This window comes from Scylla paramamosain, chromosome 19 (genome assembly GCF_035594125.1).
Source record: "Scylla paramamosain isolate STU-SP2022 chromosome 19, ASM3559412v1, whole genome shotgun sequence".
In the NCBI taxonomy this organism is placed as follows: Eukaryota; Metazoa; Arthropoda; class Malacostraca; order Decapoda; family Portunidae; genus Scylla; species Scylla paramamosain.
The window spans coordinates 18,813,642-18,836,681 of record NC_087169.1 but is presented as its reverse complement, the minus strand read 5'-3'; the positions used below and the strand labels follow the sequence as shown (position 1 = coordinate 18,836,681).

Below are 23,040 nucleotides of genomic sequence, written 5' to 3'. Positions count from 1 at the left end.
CCAGCCTCTTCCACGGACACTCTCAGTTATCGTTGCGGACTTGAAAATGTGTTTACCAGCCTCTGAATCTTCCGTGACAGGCCAGCCCGTTTCACATGCCCCTTCCACCCCATAAATTACCTCTCATGATACATTTGCTACCATGTTACGTACCTGGAGAGCACCTGCCTTCCTCCTCCTCCTCCTCCTTTTCCTCTTTTCTTCTTTTCCTTCCCCTTCCTTCTTCTCTTAGTCGTGGCCCTCCTTTTTTTTCTTCTCTTTTCGTTCTTTTCCACCTTCTCTTTCTTCCTCTTTTCGTTTTTTTTCTCTTCTTCACCTGTTTCCTCCTTCTCCATCTCTTCCTTCTCCCTTCCCTTTCTTGCCTTTCTCCTTTCCCATTCCTCTCTATTTTTCCCTCTTCCTCTTCCTTCTCCTCTTTCTTCCTATTGTCCCTTTCTTCCTCTTTTTATTCTTTTTCTCTTCTTCCTTCTCTTTATTCTCCTCCCCTACTTTTCCTTCCTTCCCTTCTTCCTTCCTTCTCCCTTCTTATTCATTTTTTATCTTCCGCCACTGCAGCTTCCTTCTCTGCTTTCTAGAGAGAGAGAGAGAGAGAGAGAGAGAGAGAGAGAGAGAGAGAGAGAGAGAGAGAGAGAGAGAGAGAGAGATGGGGCGACAAGAGAGATTGCCAATTCATATTCCGATTCTTATTCCTCCTCCTTATCTGCTTCGAAGAGAGAGAGAGAGAGAGAGAGAGAGAGAGAGAGAGAGAGAGAGAGAGAGAGAGAGAGAGAGAGAGGGATCGCCTTGTGAACCCGTTATATCACCTGTCCCTTGCAGTTTCACCTTTACCTTGCAGTTAATTAAATTTTGCTCCAGTGTGCGAGAAACGTGTTATGGATTGAGACGTGAGAAAACACGACTGCTTTGGCAACACTGACGGGATGAAGCAATTAAGAGCGTTGTTATTCTAGGTCGAAGTTATTGTTGTTTTGGCAATACTTTATAACAGGAATGATGGTTAATAGAACAGGAAGTAGTAGCAGTAGTAGCAGTAGTAGTAGTAGTAGTAGAGATATGCATAATTTGTTTTCAAGTAGTAATAGTTATTCTTGTAGATATTGCTGTTATTGTTATACTTTTAGCAGGGATGATAGTTATAGTTGTTATATAGAATAGGGAATGGTTTTAGTAGTAGTAGTAGTAGTAGTAGTTAGGGAAGTAGTAACATTTATACTCGTAGTCATGGCGGTAAAAGTGAAGTAGTAGCATTATTATCATTACGAGTTTCCAGGCAGTGCTTATGACTTTTTTCCCCTCTTGGCCTTTCTCCTTTCCTCCATTCTTTCCCTCTATCCCTCCTTATCTTCCTTCCTCCATTCTCTCTTCGTGGCTTCCCCCTCTTTACGATCATTTTTTTTCCTCCTTTCCTTTCATCTCCCCCTAACCTCGTCTTTTATTTTCTCCTTTCCCTTAACTTGCCTTTCTTACATCCTTCCTTCCTTCTCCTTTCCTACATTCTTTTTCCCTCCTTCACTTTCTTTCATCATTCAGTTAGCAATTCAATTCTTCCCTTCCTCTATCTCCTCTTCTTCATTGCCTATTTTGCCTGTCTACCTTTATTCCGCTCTTTATTCTTAGGCTTTCTCTCTTCTTCTTCTTCCCGCTTTCATCATTCATCGTCTTCCTTTCCCTCCAGCTTTACTCTCAGCTGTCTATTCCCTACTTCGTAAATTATCATCCTTCTCATCCTTCTCATCTCTTCCTTTATTCCATGTTCTGTTTTTCAATTCTGCTTTCTTCTCAACTCTCTACTCATTACTTCTTAACTCCTCCTCCTCATCTCTTCTCCTCTCCTCTCCTCTCTTCTCTTTTCAAGCAGATGTAATGGAGTAATCTGAGGGATTTGGAATCTTATTTTTAGGTTTTGAGAAGCATTATAGGCCAGTGTGGGGATCTAAGGGGCTGCTTTTATGTGCTAGGGCAGGGCTTAATTAGGGGAGCAGGGGAGGTGAGGAGAAGGGAGAGGTGCTGGCAAGGGAGGCAAGGGGTACGGGAAAAGAGGAGTAGAAGGGTAGAAGAGAGAAGATGAAAGATGATAGAGAGAAGGCCAGAAGATACTGGAAAAGAGATGGAAAAGAAGGAAGAAAAGGAACTGAAGAGGGATGTAGATAAATGATAAGGAGACAAGTAACGAAAGAAGAGAAACAGAAGTGAAAATTTGTGTGAGGAAAGGTGGAAGAGAAGGAATGGAAGGTGTAAGAGAATAGTAGATGAAAGATAGTAAGAAGACAAGACAGAAATGAAAATAGAAAACAGACACTGAAGGGAAGGTCTGGAAGAGGAACAGACGAAGGAAGGAGATGGAAAAGAAGAAATAGGAGATTGAAAAGCAGATAAAGGAAGAGAGGGAAGATTTAGACAGGGTACGAACGAGAGAAGTAGATGGAGGAGAAACAACAGAGGAAGGAAGATGGAAAAGGGAGATAGACTTAATGTTAGACAGGACATGGAAGAAGAGATAAGACCACGTAAGCAAGTAAGATTCGTGTACAGTACAAGTTCTGTATCCAATAAATTGTCTGGGAGTACAGAGGAAGAAGTCTTTGTAGTGGGGTTTAATTTCACCTTGAAAGGGAAGAGCAGGTGGTTAGGTTCTGGTGGGAAGGAATAATTGCTTTCTTGTTGTTGTTGTTGTTTTTGATAGTGGTAGTCGTGGTGGTGGTGGAGGTTGAGAACTTATCTATTGTATTTATGTAATTTTCTATAATGACTGCGTGTGTGTGTGTGTGTGTGTGTGTGTGTGTGTCATTAACATAACCAGTGTCTACTTAAGTGTGTGTGAAGATATTTTTTCGTGGACATGTACTTGTGTGTGCTCCTGCTGTGTGTGTGTGTGTGTGTGTGTGTGTGTGTGTGTGTGTGTGTGTGTGTGTGTGTGTGTGTGTGTACCTTGGTGTGTGTACCTGTGTATTGATTTTCTTGCGGTAATAACGTGGAGGAGGGAGAGGGAGAGGGAGGCTGTGGTTCTCCTTTCTTCCCTCACCCTTTTCTCTCCCTCCCTTCTTTCTCTCTTCATGTACCTTTCTTTAGCCTCCTCTTCTTCCCCCTCTTCCTTCTCTCCCATCCTCTTCCTCTTCCATATCCGTTGCAGTTTACTCTTCTTCAGCCTCTTCCTCTTCCTCCCTCTTAAATTTCCTCCCCGTCACACACTTTCATCCAGTTTTTTCCTCTATTCCTCCCATTCTTCTCCTTGCAGTTTAATTTTCTTCCTCCTCCTTCATGCATTTTCCCTCTCTCTTTAAACAAGTGTTCTTTTCTCTCTATTTATTTCATTCGTTACTTCCTTTCTTTATTTCGCATATTCCATCTTTTTTTTTCTTTTTCTTCATCTTGAGTTACTGTTTTCTTCCTTCTCTCCTTCCTCAATTATTTTCTTCATCATTCATTTCCTTTCTTCATGTCTTTATTCATCTACATTTCTCCTTCCTAACTTCGCTTCTTCCTTCCTTCCTTCCTTCCTTCCTTCCTTCCTTCCTTCCTTCCTTCCTTCCTCCTTCCCTATCTCCTTTCCTTCATCCTTTCACGTCTGCCTTCCATCCTTACCACCTCCCCTCTTCCTCCTTCTCTCCTATCCCTCATCTTTCCCTTCATGCCTTCCTCCTCCCCTTCCCCCGCCTCTTGAGTCCCAGCGGAGGGGGAAGGGGGTGATGGACGACTCAGAGGGGGACACAGACGCTCACACATCTGTTTCCTCCCACTTTGTTTCCTTCTTTTCAATTTCTTTACTTTTCCCCTTATTTTTTCCCTTCCTTTCTTATTCCTCCTTTTTTCATATTTTCGGTGTTATTTGTTTTTACTTCAGTTTTATTCATCAGTGACTTATGTTTGGATTTATGTGTTTTCTTTCTTTCTTACTTTCTTTTCTTCTCTCACTTTATTGATTGCCATTTATTAGTTTTTTTTTCCTTTCTTTCTTTCTCTTTCCTCCACTCGTCATTCTTGTTTTATTTTCTTTCGTTCTTTCTCTCTTTTTTCTCCCTCCTGTTCTTCCCTCCATTTTAAGCTACAGTGCAAGGACAGTAGGTACGAAGAGAGAGAGAGAGAGAGAGAGAGAGAGAGAGAGAGAGAGAGAGAGAGAGAGAGAGAGAGAGAGAGAGAGGTGTAACATGAAACTTGGAATTCTTTAAAGTCACGTGAAGTTACAATAATAGACAAAATGATAGCAATAATGACTTACAATGACGGAGTTAGAAAGTTCGAAGCTTCGCCGAGTCCCGAAGCGTCTCATTCCGGGTTCGTTTGGGAGGAAAAGTGAGTCACTAAGCTGCATCGGTTTTAACGTCACCATTTTGGATGAATTTAGGGAATATTCCAGCCAGGTCATTATAGAGAGAGAGAGAGAGAGAGAGAGAGAGAGAGAGAGAGAGAGAGAGAGAGAGGTGACGGGGGATGAACTGTGTGTGTGTGTGTGTGTGTGTGTGTGTGTGTCATCACTTGAAATATATTGGTAAAGTTTTCCTGTTTCGCTTTTTTTCTGTCTTATTTTTCCAGAGTTCGCCGTACGGGTCTTTTTTTAACTTTTTTTTTCTCCCTCTCTCTCTAAATTGAGTTACGAGGAAGATTTCGCCCGCTTGTGTGTGTGTGTGTGTTTGTGTATGTATGTGCGTGTGTGCGTGTGCGTGTGCGTGTGTGCGAGCATTCATTACCTCAGTTTTCTCTACGCCTGCATCATTATTATAAATTGCTCTCTCTCTCTCTCTCTCTCTCTCTCTCTCTCTCTCTCTCTCTCTCTCTCTCTCTCTCTCTCTCTCTCTCTCTCTCTCTCTCTCTCTCTCTCTCTCTCTCTCTCTCTCTCTCTCTCTCTCTTCTTTAGTGGGCGAGGGAAGTTACGAAGGAGACAAGGAGGGAGAGAGGGAGGGAGGGAAGGAAGGAGGGAAGCACCAGGTAAGAGGAAGGAGCGAAAGGGTTAAACTTACCTCTAATATACCTGGTGTTCTCTTCCCTTCCTCTTGTTCCTCTTTCACCTCTCACACAGATCTTTAATACCCGTGTTTCCTCTTCCTTTTATTTATTTTCCCTCATTCTTCTTTTTTTCTCTCTTATCTTTCTACTTTATTTTTTTTCTTTTTCTTTCATTTTTTTCAAGTACTGTCATATTTTGTATCTCATTTTCTTCTTTCTTTGTTTTTTTTTATCTCCTTTTCTTCCTCTTCTTTTATTCGTCTTTCGCTCTTCCTTCTCCTTTCTTCCCTTCCGTGAGCTCTTCCAGCGTCACCATTACAGTAGTTATTTTTCCTTTTATTTCCTACTTTTCTTTTTTTCGTTTCTTATCTTTTTTTTTTCTTGTCTCCCTCATCACACTCCTTCATTTTGTATCTCCCTTTTTCCTTTGTTTATTTATTTTTTTCCTTTTTCCTTTGTTTTCATCATTCGCAACTATTACCTTTTTTTCCCCTTTCCTTACACCACACTTTTCTTTCCCTTTTCTTTCTATGTTTGCCCTCTTTCCTTCTTTCCCATCTTCACCATCGATATCATATTTTTTTCCTCCTTTTACCTATACTTTTCTCTTTTTCTCTGCCATTTTTCTCCTTTTCCCCTCGTACTCTCTCTCTCTCTCTCTCTCTCTCTCTCTCTCTCTCTCTCTCTCTCTCTCTCTCTCTCTCTCTCTCTCTCTCTCTCTCTCTCTCTCTCTCTCTCTCTCTCTCTCTCTCTCTCTCTCTCTCTCTCTCTCGCTCCGTTCCTCCACCACCACCATCCGTTCCTCCACCACCACCACCCCCACCACCACCCCCACCACCCCCACCACACCATCATCGCTATTATAACCCGTAATTATGACCAATTCAAATGTCCAATATATTGCCCCATAACTAATCTTATAGAGTTGTTTTTAATCTGTAAAAATACATTCCCTTCACATAACAAGAACGGAAGCAATTTGCACCCGAGAGAGAGAGAGAGAGAGAGAGAGAGAGAGAGAGAGAGAGAGAGAGAGAGAGAGAGAGAGAGAGAGAGAGAGAGAGAGAGAGACAGTTCAACATTAAAGAACAGACAGACATGCAAGATTATTAGAGGATTTTTTAAGTTTTTTTTTTTCTCTCTCTCTCTCCCGTGTTTCCCTCCTTTACGTGTGTGTGTGTGTGTGTGTGTGTGTGTGTGTGTGTGTGTGTGTGTGTGTGCGCTGCTCAATTTAGTTCCTTTTGTTCTGTTGTTTTATATTATGAGCATGTAAGTATTGTTAAGCACGAGAGGTGGAGAGCTGGCGCACACGCAGGACCACACACACACACACACACACACACACACACACACATACACACTTGATCTTCATGAATGTCAGTGCCTATGTTGCAGCCTCGCATGCTATCTTAATGAAAGTTGTATTTTCTTGTTTCTTTTTTTTCATTTATTGGTCAATTCCACACGAAGATATTTCATGTCCCTACTACATTTTCCTCTTCCTCCAGTACCATTTAGCAGACGGATGTGACGCAATAAACACCCTCCGCCTATTACTTACTGTCTTGGTATCGTCATTATCTGCTATTTTGGTATCGTTGCATATCGTTTTTATTGCAGTTCGTGTTAATCACTGACTTGTATTAACCTTTAAAGAGAGGAGTTTTTGGACACCTTCAGATCTAACTTGGTTTTTCCTTTGAAATTTTTGTCGTTTTATTTTTTTTGGTGGGAGAGACAGTTAGCGAGTCTTTTATTTCTTTTTTTTTCTAATTCTTGTTGTCTATAGTTCACCTCCCTTATGTATAAAAGAAAATACAGGATAGCTCTGCGTTGTTTTGTACCAGTGATGTGTGATGCGATAGTATTGTGGTGTTGACAGTGTCATGATTGTGGCGATGGTGTTGTTATAGTGAAGCGTTTTTTGGTAATGATGCAATAGTGATGCTGTGAAAAAGACAATAGTGTGTAATGCTGTGATGGTGAGAAATGGTGCTGTTATAGTGGGATAGCACTGTGTCGAGTGTATACCGTTGTGATGGTGAGAGATGATGATATTCTGTGTGATAGTGATGGGATGCGCTGTGGTAATAGTGTATTGTGTTGTGGTGGTGCAAGGCTGAGGTAGTGGCTGTGGTGGTGGTGGTGTTAGTGGTGGTGGTGGTGGTGGCTGTGTTCGCTCGCATGTCGTATCGCCTCCCGTCTGATCTTAAGCTGTTGTTGATCCCCTGTCATCCACCACACTATTCAAGCCTACCTGCACCCTGCCGCCCGTGCCCTTCACTCCTCTTCGTCCTCCTCCTCCTTCTTCACTCCTTCCTTCACTCCTTCCCTCCTTCCTTGTTTATTTCACTCTTGTGTCACCTTTGTTTCTCTCACTTTGTTATTTATGTTTCCTGTTTCTCGGGTTCTGCTTCCTCACTCACCCCTTCCTCCTCCTCCTCTTCCTTCTCCTCTTCCTTCTTTCTTTCCCTCTCCCTCGCGATTCTTTTTGCCTTTTTTTTTCCAGTTTCCTCTTTCCGTTCCTCGTGACTGGGTCCTATTTATTTTGTCTCCTTTCTATTTGTTTTTATGTGTTTTTGCCTTCTCCTCCTCCTCCTCCTCCTCCTCCTCCTCCTCCTCCTCCTCCTCCTCCTCCTCCTCCTCCTCCTCCTCTTAGTCGCCTTTCTTGTTCTCGTACCTGTGTCATAATTCGCTTTTCTCTTAAACTTCAAATCCAGATGTCAGATGTGGGGACGAAAGAGGGAAGTAATGGCCACACCTCCTTCTCCTCCTCCTCCTCCTCCTCCTCCTCCTTCTCCTTCTCCTTCTCCTTCTCCTTCTCCTTCTCCTCCTCCTCCTCCTCCTCCTCCTCCTCCTCCTCCTCCTCCTCCTCCTCCTCCTCCTCCTTTAGGGTTTAATTTATATATTTTCACTATAATATATTCATTTTGCGTTATGGTACAGATGCTTAAGAAATAAAACCTGTCTGGGGAAAATTTGAGTATATTAAGGTTTTTCATGACACATTCCCCCACACAAATCCCTTAAAATACCCCTTTCTCCCTCTCCCTCCCCTCCTCCCTCCCTCCCTCCCTCCCTCCCTCCCTCCCTAACAAATCCTTAAGTTATTCCCCCTTCCCTCCCCCAGTAATCCTAAGTTACTTCTGTCCCCTTCCTACAAATCCGTAATTTAATCCCTCTCCCTTCTCCCCCTCCCCCTTCTCTCTCCCTATTTTCTCTTTTCTCTAATTACAAAGCCACCCAGTTTTTGCCTCCCCTCGCCACATGTAAAATCGTGCCCTCCCCTCCCCACAAATGTATAGGTTCCTCACTTTTTTCCCCTCCCTTGAGATTCTTAGGCATTTCCCTCCCCCTTCTCGTCCCCACAAACCATTAAATTCCTCCTCCCTTTCCTCTCAAATACGTCCCCATTTTTTTGCCTTCTCTAGAGATAGTTAAACTCTCCCTTTCCCCTTCCTGTAGTCGAGTACTTTTTTTTTCCCCTCACTGCAGATAAGTGTCCTCTTTTTTTCTTTTTTACAGGTGATTAATTCCTCACTTTTCCCCTCCTTCTCATCCCCACTTAAAAAAGTCCCCCTTTTCCCTTCCTTCGGACATTTAAGCATCCCCTTTTCATCCCCATATATTTACCTCCCCTTCCTCCTTTTCTCCATAAATCTTTAGTCCTATTCCTCACCTTCCCCACACCCAAATACTGGAATGTATACTTGGCCTAAGAGATAACGCCAAAAAAAAAAAAAAAAAGCAAGCTAATTTCATGCCTGAAAATCAAGTGGAAACTGATATATGGACTCATGAACTACGAAGGAAGGAGAAAGTACAGTAAAATTATCAAGAAAGTGTATGACGTTAGCTGTAAATATTATGTCTAAAAAGTCGAGGTGAAATCAATAGTTCATAAACTGCTTCGTATTTATTAAAAAGGCCCGCAAAAAACTGAGGTGGAATTGGTGGAGCTGGTTGTCTTGTATGTATCTTCTGCTGTATGATGCCTCTGTGGACTTCCTAGCGTAATTATGCCTTTAGACGAAGTGAGCGCGTGTCTCTCCACCTGCGCCTCCTCCACCTGGGCGGAACGTGGCGCTTTACCTACTCGTGTTTTCTTTTTTTTTCCACTTCTTTTTTCCCTGTTTTTGTTCCGGAGTTCTGCAGTTGTGAGACTTCCTTTTTTTTTTTCTTCTTCTTTTTCAGCAACTTCCCTACTCATTTTACCTCCCTCCTCTCCCTCCCCCTCTCTCTCTCTCTCTTTCTCCTTCTCTCTCCTTCTACCTCACAGATGCTTATCCCTCATAATCATCTCTTCTTTTTTATTGTAGACTGCTTCTTCCCCTTCTCTTCCGTTTCTTTATTCTTCTTTACCTTTTCCTTCCTCCTTCTCTCCTCTTTTCTTCTTTTTCTTTCCTCCCTGGTTTTTTTTTTTTTCTTTCCTTCATTTCCTTGCTCTTCTCTCTCCTTTCTTGCTCTGTTTTTTTTATTTCAATTTTCTCTTCTCTCTTCCCCCTTTTCCACATTTTTCGTCATTTTCTTCCCTCCCCTTCTTTTCCCTTTCCTTCACTTCCTTTCTCTTCTCCCCTTTTTTCCCGTTTTTTCCTCTTATCTTTTTATCCCTTTTCTTCCCTCCTCTTCTTAGCTCTTCTTCCCTCCCCCTTTCTTTCTTTCCTGTCTCTCTCCTCTCCCTCCTTTCCTCTCTCCTCTCCTTCACTCCTTTCTTTCCCTGACTCTCTCCTCGTGCTTTCTTCGCTGCCTCTCTCCTTTTTCTGCCTCCATTCCTTCCCTCAGCCGCTCCTCTCTCTCTCCCTTACCTCCCTCCTTCCATCCCTCCCTCCCTGCCTCACTATCGCATATAATACAAGGCCACAAGTCTGCCCTGTGGTCGGAGCGCAAGCGAAGCAGATGTGGCACCCGGAATTAGTGTGTCCCAGGGAATTTATGAGTGCCACGGTGCCATGCCATGTTTCTCACACCCTCCCCTTTCCTCTCCTTCCCCTTGCAAAGTACATCCTCTCTCTCACTCTTTCTTCACCCTTTCTTCGCCCCTCCTCGCCCTAAGCCGCCCCACGACGCCTTCCTCATCCACTTCTGGCATTCTCACCCACCCACGTCAATTCTGAAGACAGGTTTTTTTTCCCCTTTTTTTTTCTTTTTCTTCCCTAACCTCCTCGCCTTGAGATGAAGTTTCCCCCGCATTATTGAACTTGTGTGGCACTCTTAATCTCCCGCTGGCACTCTCCCTCTTCTCCCTCCCCTGCCACCACCATCAGCTTTCCTCATATCCCCTGGCACCTTCCCCAAGGCTCTTGATCCCTGATACCCGTCTTATCCTCTCACATTGGCACCACACAGCATTCCCAGGTACTGATATATCTTCTTATCTACTCACCTTGACAGCTTTTCTTCCCCTCTGGCACCCTGTTAGCATATCCAACCACTGACATGTATACTGTCCTTACCCTCCTCACCAGTCTTACCACTCTCCCTTATCCCTCCTCTTTACCACTCGTCTACTCTCTTTGGCACTCTCTTTCCCTCGTTCTTTGATCTTTTGTGGCACCGCAAGATTACCTGGCGACCTTGACCTTGTTACGCCTGATATTTTGCGACTTCAGCTGAATTTTCACCTCTCCTCCTCCCTCTTTCCATTCCTCCTTCCCCGAGGCGTCTGCTCAACGATTACAGGTGGAAAATTGATGCCCCTTCTTGGTAATGATGTAGATGTTTGTGAAGGTCGCGTGTTATTGCAACTCCGTGTATTTGCTTCGTCGTGTTCAGAGTGCTAATGATTTACGATTCCTGGTTGGTCTTTAATGAGAGAAGCTCGTAGTAGTAGTAGTAGTAATAGTAGTAGTAGTAGTAGTAGTAGTAGTAATAGTTATTAATGTTGGTGGTAGTACTCTTTATCTTCTCTTCTTTTTTTCTCCTCCTCCTCCTCCTCCTCCTTGTAACCATTCGTAAATATAAGAATACAAATCACAATAACACAATCACAAATCACAATAACATCATAAACATAGCGTCTCATCTTCCGCAGCGCCTCCCTACCACTCGCGCCACAAGGTTCAGCCCGCCAGCTGGAGCTACGGGGCGCCGACCAATGAGGATGAGAGCACCAGGGGCGGCGACCAACCAGAGCGCTACGTGGACCTGAGCCTCACCCCGCCTTATAAGCCGCCGCCAGAGGGCTACAAGGTGCGTGTCTCGCCGGATTTGCTGGGAGTTTCTTAATTTTTACAGGATAGGAGTTACTGTGTAGATGCATGTGAGTTAAACAAGATTCTACGTATTTTTCACTGTGCATTTACGGATTATAACTTAAAAGGCAAAATATAGACTAGAAACTTGCTCTGAATGTTTTTTTTTTTTTTTTGCACGTTATATATTATTTAAAAAAGATAGTTCTCTCTCTCTTTTTTTTTTTTTTACAGGTTGTGTAGGTTATTTCTAAGTTAAACGAGATAATACGCATTTCTTTTTCGCTTATATTAATATGGACTACAGCATAGAGAGACATGCACAAAGAATTGCTCTAAAACATTTTGTCATTCTGCTTCATCTGTTTCTCTGAAATTTAATATGCAATGTGTTAGGAAGTTAATGAAAACTAGTTTAAATGCATTTCTAATAATTCTTTTCTATTTGTTGTTGTTCTAAAATTGACGCACAGTAGGTTAAGAGATTCATAAAATAAGTTGGAAAGCAACTTTTTTATCGCACATGATAGGAAAGTTTTCAAATATGCAAGGAAATTTTAAACAAAAAAAAAAACTTACATTTACTCTTCAAAACTTTCCTGTCTATAAATTACATATACATTAAGAAGTTTGCATCTATTTCTGTATCCTTTCAAAAATACTCATGTCCGTAGAAGTTAAAAAAAAAAGAGGTATATTTTCTATTAATGCAATTTTTCAACCTTGCATTCGTTGTTTTAGTTGCGTTTTGTGAGCGCAAATTGGACTTGATGTTTGATAATATTGTTAATAATTGTAATGAAAGCTTGTGCCTGCTCTTTTCAACGAATTTGGAGGATTTCTGTGAAAATTGGCCACGCGAATAATTACAAGCCTACATGTGAGAGAGAGAGAGAGAGAGAGAGAGAGAGAGAGAGAGAGAGAGAGAGAGAGAGATTTCGTTTACATCCTTTAATATATTAATGTTTTCCATCACACACACACACACACACACACACACACACACACACACACACACACACACACACACACACACACACACACATTTATATCATTTGTTCGCGTGTAACATCCACGTTTATTTTCATCGTAACTCTCTCTCTCTCTCTCTCTCTCTCTCTCTCTCTCTCTCTCTCTCTCTCTCTCTCTCTCTCTCTCTCTCTCTCTCTCTCTCTCTAACAGACACACAGACACGTATATCACTTTTATATCACTTTTATTTCCAAGTCTCTCACTTTCCATCAATATTTTTGCACATTTTTGTTTTGGCGACTCCGCTGTTTCTTTTTCTTTTTCTTTTTATGCATCTTTTTTTTCTTTCATTTCTTCTCTAGACAAAGGGACTGAAAAGAAACACCCGCGGAATTAATCTGAAGGGACCAGCCAAGAGAAAGAAAGAAAGAAACTCTCTCTCTCTCTCTCTCTCTCTCTCTCTCTCTCTCTCTCTCTCTCTCTCTCTCTCTCTCTCTCTCTCTCTCTCTCTCTCTCTCTCTACAGCAGTACCATTTGAGCAAGAAATTTCTGGTCCCTTTTATAACTCCATTAAACTTTGGTTGAGGGAATCGGTCATATATCCCCTCCTGGCAGGGTGGAGATAGGCCAGAGAGAGAGAGAGAGAGAGAGAGAGAGAGAGAGAGAGAGAGAGCAAGTAATTAGAAAAGTTAAATGTTTCACAGAGATCCCACATAAAATAAAAAAAGAAAGAAAGAAAGTGTTGGATTATAAAGCTTAAAAACACACATTAAAAAAAATAAACAAAAAAATATTAAAAAAAAACACGCACTTGCAAAACGAAAACGAGAATACACATATACGTAAAACCAGGAAGGAAACAAGAACAAAATAAAAATCGATACATGAATAAAAGAATGAAGGAAAAAAATAGGAAGGAAAGGAAGGAAAGATGAAGGAAGGGAGGTAAAGGTAGAATGGTCAGGTGTTGAGTTATCGAGGTAATGAATCAGTGAGGTGTCGAGAGAGAGAGAGAGAGAGAGAGAGAGAGAGAGAGAGAGAGAGAGAGAGAGAGAGAGAGAGAGAGAGAGAGAGAGAGAGAGCGAGGAAAATAAGAGGGATGATGGAGGGACGAGGGAAATAAAGAGAGGTGATGAAGGTAAGAGGGAAAACCAAGGGAGAGAAGGGGAATATTGGAGGAAGGAGGGAAGAATTGTAGAGATGACGGAGGTAAGGATCTCGTATGTAAAGTTAAAAGGTGAAAGGTGAGGAATTTTAAACGTTAATGTAAGGTGGTGTAGGAGAAAATTGAGGTATGAGAGAGAGAGAGAGAGAGAGAGAGAGAGAGAGAGAGAGAGAGAGAGAGAGAGAGAGAGAGAGAGAGAGAAAGCAGTGGGGAAACAGAGATGAAAGGAATTGAAATCTACATGTGAGGTGGGTGGAGAGAGAGAGAGAGAGAGAGAGAGAGAGAGAGAGAGAGAGAGAGAGAGAGAGAGAGAGAGAGAGAGAGAGAGAGCAGGTAAGCGTTGCCCGGGAAACACCATCCAACCAATACCTATAATTTTTTCCTCACATGTTAAGTTTCCTCCACCTTCACCCCTCTTGCTTTCGTTTACTCTCTCTCTCTCTCTCTCTCTCTCTCTCTCTCTCTCTCTCTCTCTCTCTCTCTCTCTCTCTCTCTCTCTCTCTCTCTCTCTCTCGTTATTTTCATTCGTGTAAAAACAATTATTGAGTTAGCAAGAAGTTAAACAAGAAAAGAATTTGATAATACTCTTATTTTGTTTTACCATGTATGTGTGTGTGTGTGTGTCTAACAAATGTTTATGCACAGGTACCCAATGGACACCTGCCGGGTCTAGACATGGATGAGACAGGTGTGTACGTGAACAGCAGAAGACACAACCTTCTAGACTCCAACATGAATAAAACGTAAGTCCATTGAAGTATTTGCTCGCAATTATACCCTGGTCTCCCTCCCTTTGAACTCTTGTTTGCTGAGGTGTTGCTGGAAAGACGTGGCGGTTTTTTTTTTTTTTATGAACGAGTTCTTTGATGATTCCACATTTCACCACTCTTAGTAAAGGATCTGATGAATGTAAGAGTCTAGTAGTGTTGTTTCTGTTGACTCTCCTCTTCTTCGGTATATTTTTTTATTATTTCACTTAATTTATCTATTTTTTTTTTTTTTTAATGTGGTAGTGAAATGTATCTCTACTTGTCTTGATTATACTGAGGTCTTGTTTTTTTTTTTGTTTTTTTTTATGTGGTTTTAGTAACTTCTTCATTGGGTTTTCGATGAGTTTGTGACTGGTTGGCGTATAGAGATAGGAGGATGGATGCTTAACTGATTGACTAATTGACTGACTGAGTGGTTGGGTATTTAGCTGACTGACTGACTCATCTACCGGCTGACTACTCGTTTAATTGGATGGATGCCTGACTAAATGACCGACTGAATAAATTACTAACCATCTTACTGACTGACTGAATGACTGACTATTTGAGCAATAAACCACCTAACTGACAGGCTAATTAACTGGCAGATTGATTGAATGACTCACTGATTTACTAAATAACTAACTGACCAACTGACTAATTGACTGCCTTATCTTTTCAACTATAGATTCATTTCACGTGTGACATAGTATCTGTAACTGCTGCCCTCTGCTTTCCTTTCAAACTCCCTGCCTCACTTATTGACCGACTGACTGGGGAATTGATTGGAGGGTTGACTGGGAGAGCGATTGGTTGGCCTACTGCCTGGCTGACCCGGCGACTGTGTGACTGATGCGTTGGTTCGGGACGCTTGTGAAACTGGCATTGTGCAAGTAAACGTTTTGTGCCAACCAGATTTTTATTTTCTCTTTTTTTTCAGATTTGTTAGTATATTTTTTTGTGTCTATATTTATTCGTTTAATTACTTAGTTAGGTATCTATGCTTTCGTGTGTGTGTTTGTGTTTATTTTATCTATTACTGATTGGTTATCGTTATATGTATTCATCCATTTACTTTTTTTTTTTTTTTTTTTTGTAAAGGTCAGCTAAGGACATAAAAGGTTTTTTTTTTTAGCTTCGCCTGAAAAAAAATAGAAATCAGCTAGTGAAGAAAGTCCAGAATTCCAAAATGGTTGTCAGTTAAGTTGCATATTTTTAGTTTATTCTTTTTTTTTCTTTTTTTTATTGTTCATCAGTCGTGCCTTCTTTTTTGTTGACATGCATCTCTCTCTCTCTCTCTCTCTCTCTCTCTCTCTCTCTCTCTCTCTCTCTCTCTCTCTCTCTCTCTCTCTCTCTCTCTCTCTCTCTCTCTCTCTCTCTCTCTCTCTCTCTCAATAACAAATGAATAACGCTCCAATGATCACCGGCAAGGGTCACGGGTCCCTGGGTCAGGATCGCCACCGTCCCTCCGTCCCTCCATCTCCGCCCCGGGACTGTCCCCTCAAAATCCAACATAATCTCAATTTATAGCAACTAATTACGCAGAATTGCCCGTTTTAATATGGTTCTATTTTTATTCCTCCAATGTATTCACTTAATCTAAATGCCAAGTGGTGTTAATCGTATGCAAATTAAGAGCATCTTTATAATACTTCTTTATTCTTGTTGTTTAGTGAAATTTGGTAATGGGAAAATCATTGCCGCGCGTGTTGCCTTCAGCTTTAAAAGTCGCGAAGTGAAAACGAGGCATAAATAAGCATTACTGTCGGCGATACGCAAAATGGCCGCGCACTTATTAATAGAAAAAATGTATGTGTAGAGCAAACAGTTCGCCAATTTTTAGGTAACTGGTAGCGGGCTGTAACAGGACAGGTTATTGACTGCGCGTTACACGAGAATGTAATCCCGTTGGAACGAAATAAAACACGTGAAATGCTAAAAGATCAAGTATATCGCTTTTAATTCACAACAGTTTGGTTACGAAAGACAAAACGAACGTAAAGAAATAAAAAAAAAACAATAACAATTAAACGCGATGTTAGAATAGATGAATACGTGGAATGATAAAAGACCAAATATATCGCTCTTTATTCACAACAGTTGGGGTTACGAAAGAGAAAACGAAAATAAAATAAAAATAATAATCATAACAAGAAAACGTGATGCCCAGATATATCAGTACATAAAATAAAAAAGAAAAATAAAATAAAATATCGTTGTTTTGTTCACAAGAGTCCGGATTGCGAAAGACAAAACGAATACAAGGGAAGATAAAAAAAAAACTAAGAAAACGTGAAGCCATTATAGACACGTACATGAAATAAAAACAAATATATCGTCTCTCTCTCTCTCTCTCTCTCTCTCTCTCTCTCTCTCTCTCTCTCTCTCTCTCTCTCTCTCTCTCTCTCTCTCTCTCTCTCTCTCTCTCTCTCTCTCTCTCTCTCTCCTTTCCAACAATACAAATTACGAAAGAAAATTAAAAACAAACAACAATAATAACAACAAATGACTTTACGGAATAGATCAATACAGCAATAATCCGTCAATCAACAGCGTGACACCTTGGACTCCTAACATAATGCCTTAGTAGTAACATGAAGGCTCCCGTGATTAATTGGACCTGAAACTAATGGCTCTTGTCCTGTGACCGTCTGACCGCCCACACGAGGCGCCCCAGACTGACCCCATTTTGAGGTCACTGAACTGGCGGCCCAAGTTTTCCTTTCTTTCTTTCTTTTTCTTTCTTTTCTTTCTTTCTTCCACGCAACTAGTTTTGTTTCCTTCCGCATACAAAAAGGAATCCCTGATAAACTCTCTCTCTCTCTCTCTCTCTCTCTCTCTCTCTCTCTCTCTCTCTCTCTCTCTCTCTCTCTCTCTCTCTCTCTCTCTCTCTCTCTCTCTCTCTCTCTCTCTCTCTCTCTCTCTCTCTCTCTCTACAAGGGAGGTTATAGATAGGAGAGAAATTAAGAGAAAAAGTAAGGCGCAAAAGAAAAGACGATAACTGAGGAAGATATGTTAAAGAAGAAGAAGAAGAAGAAGAAGAAGAAAAAGAAGACGTACTTTTTTCCTATTTTTAAGATGAAAGAGAAGGAGGAGGAGGAGGAGGAGGAGGAGGAGGAGGAGGAGGAGAAAGAGGTGGTGTTAGGGTAGAAAAGGAGGAAAATTGATGAAGATGAAACGAGCGGGCAACATGCAACAGCCGCCATGCACTTTTGGGAGCAAAAATACACGAGATAAAGCAAATTCGCAAATACCAAAAGGAAAAAAAAAAAAAGAAAAAGAAAGAAATATAACATTGCAAATATCAAATAAAAAAAAAAGGAATAAAAAACGTAACTAAGTATGAAAGGAAAAGTGGTCTATCAGTGCCGAATAAAAAAAGTGATTTATTTTCTGTGTGTAGGCGTATTGAGTTAGTTTGGCAGCAGTGGCGGGGAACACTACCTGACCTTATCACGTGACCCGCAACCTTCAGGCGCCTTATATTGCACAAAGGGGGCGAGAAAGGTGCGTACATCTGAACTTCAAAGGTTAAACACAGGTACACCTATATAAAGTAATTAGCGCACCTGCCATTTTGGGAATTACAGATGGTATTCATAGCAAGGGAATCGCGTGGGTGGAATTGGCGCTCAACTTTTAACCAATAGTGTTCAGTTTACCAATATATTTCAGAATACATAAATACTTGTAAAAAAAATATTACCGTTGACCGCCAATAAATTACATGCGTTTTATTCTATTTTACGAGATAGTTTTATTTTTCCATACTTTTTTTTTTCTTTTTGTCATTTTCACTATTAAAATTCAGTCAATGAAGGAATACATAAATACTTGTAAAAAATAATAATTACCACAGACCGCCAATAAATTACGTACGTTTTCTTTTATATCCCAAGATACATTTATTTTTCCATAGTCTTGTTTTTATTTACTAAGTATTGAAATTCAGACGAAAGAAATAAATGAATACTTGTAAAAAATAAATAAATAAATAAAAATACCATAGACCGCCCTTAAATTACATGCGTTTTCTTTTATTTTACGAGATACGTTTATTTTTCCATACCTTTTTTTTTTTTTTTTTTTTTTACCAAGTAGTAAAATTCAGACCACTCATACATTTCGCAATACGTAAACACTTGCAGAAAGCCCAAATTTACTGTACACTACCAGTAAATTACTTGCGCTTCGTTTTAATTTACACCGTTTATTTATTCGTCTTTTTATACATCAAATTTCAGAATATATGAATACCTGCAATGCAAAAGTTCCATAATTATCTTACACCATCATTAATTAAATTACATTCGTTTGCAGTTCATTTCCGTTTCTTGCTATATTTTATTTATTCATTTATTTATTTATTTATTTTCTTTCTTTCTTTCTTTCTTTCTTTCTTTCTTGCATATTTTATCATTTATACATTACGTCAAATCTTCCATATAATTAAAACATTTAATATTCGTTTCTTTTTTTCATTTTTCAAACATTCATACGACGCTAAAATCTTGCAGTAATTGAAATAAGAGATGAGAGTGAGTGGAAATAGGAAAGGAGAAGAACAGACAGATAATAGAGAAGCGTACAAATAGAGAGAGAGAGAGAGAGAGAGAGAGAGAGAGAGAGAGAGAGAGAGAGAGAGAGAGGGGAAGGAAAATAGGAGGAATGCGATACAGAATGCGTGGACAAGGAGACGTAATGATAGGAGATAGAGAAACTTAAGGAAAGAGAGAGAGAGAGGAGGAAGAGGAGGAGGAGGAGGAGGATATACGTAAATAGGAAGACAAATAAGGAAGAAGTGAAGGAAGGATAAACAAGGAGGCGTACGTAGTGATAGGAAAAAGGCTGGTAAAAGAGGAAAGAGCCATTTAATCGCATCGGAAATTAATATCAGAACAGAGCTGGTTTGGCATTCAGCTCTGGTTCTCTGTAATTAACTTTCCCCACCCTCCTGAGTTAGGGAGGTGGGAGAGAGAGAGAGAGAGAGAGAGAGAGAGAGAGAGAGAGAGAGAGAGAGAGAGAGAGAGAGAGAGAGAGGGAAAAGGGAGGAAAGCTGTAAGTTGGTTGTTGTTCATGTTATAGGTGATTGCTCTCTCTCTCTCTCTCTCTCTCTCTCTCTCTCTCTCTCTCTCTCTCTCTCTCTCTCTCTCTCTCTCTCTCTCTCTCTCATCGCAGAGAGAGAGAGAGAGAGAGAGAGAGAGAGAGAGATGAATGTGCATCTGCCTTCACTATCAATCATATTCAAGCTACACCACAGTGGTTACATGGCCTCCTCCTCCTCCTCCTCCTCCTCCTCCTTTGCTATTTTAATATATTGAAGATGATGGAGAGTATGTAATGAATCTCTCTCTCTCTCTCTCTCTCTCTCTCTCTCTCTCTCTCTCTCTCTCTCTCTCTCTCTCTCTCTCTCGTAATTTTTTTTCAGTTCATTATATTGTGTTCCGTTTTATTTATTTATTTTTTTACAGTGAAATATTTTACAGCAATTATAATGTTATTTTATCGCGTGTTTAGTTGGCACACGAGTTAATGGCTTTATTCATTCCGGCATCGCGTTGTTAAAAAGTTGACCCACTATTGCAAAAACTGCGTCTCTTCCTCCTCCTCCTCCTCCTCCTCCTCCTCCTCCTCCTCCTCCTCCTCGTTGTTTCTCCTCCTCCTCTCCCCACACGCATCTCCTCATTGTCCCTCCTCCCCTCCATTCTCTTCTCTCTTCCCCTTTCCTCGTCTCCCTCGCTTCCGCTCCTCTTCCCCTCTCCCTTGTTTTTCATTTCTCACGTCTGCCTTAAACACCTTTCCTTCTTTTTTTCATAAGTTATTTTCTTGGCGTTATTTTTATTGCAATGGTTTATTTTCTGTTCTGATATTCCTTTGAAGTAATTTTTGTCATTTCTATTTCATTTTGGCAAATTTCAGATATGTTTGTTATGATATATTGTATGCGTATGCATTATTCTTCATTTTATAAAGTTTGCCCTTCCATCGACGCGTTTTCTTTATATTTAATTTATTTGTTTGCTATTTTCACGACGTATTTTTTTCTTTATTTCATTTTATTTATTTATATTTTTGGGAAGGGTGAAGGTGGAATTTTTGTTTTTTTCTCTCTTCTTTTTTCTTTTTTTTCTGTTAACTTGACGAGTCCTAACTAACCTTTGGCTTGCTGTGCCTCCCACTAACTCAAGTCTCTTTCAGGGCAGTATTTCATTTAATTTTTACACTGCATTCTTCGTTTCTTTTTTTTTTTTTTTTTCTTCTACCTCCCTGTTAATTTTTTTCCCCATTTTATCCGATCCACAGCAGAAATGTTGTGCTGAAAGTACGTGTTTCATTTTATTTTTTTCCACTCTTTCTTTCATGTCTGCTTTTCTACCTTTCTGTTAACTTTTCCCTCATATCTCTCAAGTTTTCCATTTTATCCTCTTGTTAATTTCACCTTCCATCCTTCCTGCTAATTCTTCCCTTTTCTCTCCCTCCTTGTTATTTTTACCCCTTTGCAATCCCTGTTCACCTTCCCTGTTTTCCCTTTTACTCCCTGTTAACTCACCCCTTTTCCCTCTCTGTTTTCCCTTCCACCTCCATATTAACTCTTCTCCACTCCACAGCAATTCCGTTTACGAGAACACGCACGAGCCCAGCGTAGGAGGTGGAGGAGGAGGCAGCCCCACACCACACTACGCCCACCCTGCCCGTACCCACAGCCCACAGCCTGCTAGCCCCGCCCGCCACGCCCTAGACACCAAGAAGGTACACTTTAGCCTGACGGGCACGCTGAGGCAGGAGGATCGGGTGTGTGAGGCCAGAAATGAGGAGGTAGGATGTCCAGGCCAATGGAAGACCGCGTTTACCAGTGCATGCGCCCCGCCCCGCCACCAGCCATGTGTTCCGTTTTCTGAAACACTTCGCCGCACCTCGCTACCTTCCAAAGGTTTAGTTGAGGTTATACGGGTTTTCAAGGGTGTTTTTTTTTATGGTTCTAGTGACAGATTAACAATATTTGTACATTGTTAATAGGAGAAAACAGTCTTGAGAACCCGGCTAATCATCTATGTTGCCCTTGAAAGTAGTTGCGGTGAGGGAGCGAAATGTTTCTAAATACGGGCCACTGTCCTCACCAGGCACGCTCGCCCTATGTCCCTTTGATTTACTACTTACACCTGCTCTCCATATGCTACATGCGCCCCCACAATCTTGACAATTTGCTAGTAGGTTTCATTGCTTCTGTCTTAGTATTCGATCTGTATATATTGTTTTACTTATATTCAGCTCTTCGCCTGTATATTATAATGCTATTTGATCTTGATCTGCTTCTACTACAGCTCTCGTGTCTGATTTCTAACTTATTATATCTGCATAACTATTCTTATTTTTCTCTTTTTTTTTTTCTCAGTACACGTAACATACCTATTATATACTCGTACATCCTTAAATTGCCTTTTGAACACACACACACACACACACACACACACAAACACACTCACACACTTTCCTTCACATGCACCATCACTTCACTGCCTTGCTATAGACACACCCTCACCTGTAGACAGTACTCTAGACACCACCACCACCACCACCACCACCACTAGCATCTCTACTAACCAATCCCAATATCCTGCAATACTGGACATGACCTGACGACCTGATCTGACTGCATGAAAGATGACAGTTGTGTGAATGAGTTTGGAATGCAAGAGAGTGCAGTGGATTTGCAAACTGCTACAGCTTTAACAGATCAAGCATAAGAACATAAAATAGAGATTGCAAAAGGCTATTTAACTTATACAAGGCAGATAACAGGAACATAAGAAGGTAAGGGAAGCTGCAAGAATCCATCAGGCCTATATGTGGCAGTCCCTGCGAACTAAGAAACAAGTACCCTATTGGTTCTAAATGTTGGCCTTCCTCTTGACCTTCCTCATATCAGTTTTACTCTTAATAACTCCTTTGATTACCTTTAGCTAGCATATGGACCTTAAAAAAAAAAAAGAACTGTGTGGGTGCACAGAAAGAAAAGAGAGAATAAGATGTTAACTTTGTATTTCCTCTGATAGCAAATTATTTAAGAGAGTGTCATGCAAATATAAATGTTTAAAATAGATGTTGGTGATTTTGGAGAGAGAGAGAGAGAGAGAGAGAGAGAGAGAGAGAGGGGGGGGGGGGAGGGCATCCCTTCCTCATCTCTCCTTGCAAACTCATACAAAAAAGAACCATAAACTTGTAACTTTTTTGTATCAGGAAGCTTCAGTTTCCTGTGGTATTTGCAAGTTTTCAGTTTATGTAAAAAAAAATAGCTTACCACTTTTTTTTTTATATCCTTGTCATTTTTTGCAGGGGGAAAGGTTGTGGGAGGGATGTTTATTAATTGCTCCATTTTGCATTGGAAATTGTGATTAAAAGGTTGCATTTGTTTCCCCTTGAATCTGCATTGTTAAAGGCCACCACCGATATTTTGGGTTTTTTTTTTTCTGAAGCGTGTTTAGCTGTCTGACACCTGGTTTCTTTTATTTTTTATCTTTTTTTTTTTTTTTTATATATGATCAGTCAGAGTAACTTGTCAAAAATATGTAGGGAATTCATCTCTCTCTCTCTCTCTCTCTCTCTCTCTCTCTCTCTCTCTCTCTCTCTCTCTCTCTCTCTCTCTCTCTCTCTCTCTCTCTCTCTCTCTCTCTCTCTCTCTCTCCACAGCACAATAACAAGCAGAAAAGTTTGGAATATGTACCACATACACTCACACACCTGACTCATAGCATATTCAAACTCCTATTCCCTACACTGTGAAAACATCCTACCAACACTATAAATGTTTTGTGTTTAATTATAGACCTTCACTGTAGTTTTTTTTTTATTTATTTATTTAATAAATGCAAAACAGTCTCAATTATCACCCCATCCAGTTCCTTTTATCACCCATCACCTCTTAATTTTTATTATTAGTTCTCTTTAGGGAGGTCGTCCTGTCTTAGTTCCTCTCACAGTCACCATCAGGCAGACACAGTGAGGCATGGCAAGCCCTCTTTTG

General features: G+C 40.7%; 1 protein-coding gene across 8 annotated transcripts in view; it reads left to right on the top strand.

Annotated features, from left to right (window-relative positions):
• Window positions 1–23,040, top strand: part of LOC135109831 (uncharacterized) — a 264,130-nt gene that overhangs the window by 233,489 nt on the left and 7,601 nt on the right. For 7 of the 8 annotated variants that reach the window (XM_064021548.1, XM_064021549.1, XM_064021547.1 and 4 more), the window contains 3 exons: window positions 10,973–11,130; window positions 13,915–14,012; window positions 20,627–20,834. In XM_064021548.1, coding sequence (XP_063877618.1) covers window positions 10,973–11,130; window positions 13,915–14,012; window positions 20,627–20,834 — 464 coding nt within the window. The remainder of the gene's footprint in view (window positions 1–10,972; window positions 11,131–13,914; window positions 14,013–20,626; window positions 20,835–23,040) is intronic. The other variant, XM_064021551.1, reaches the window with a different exon arrangement.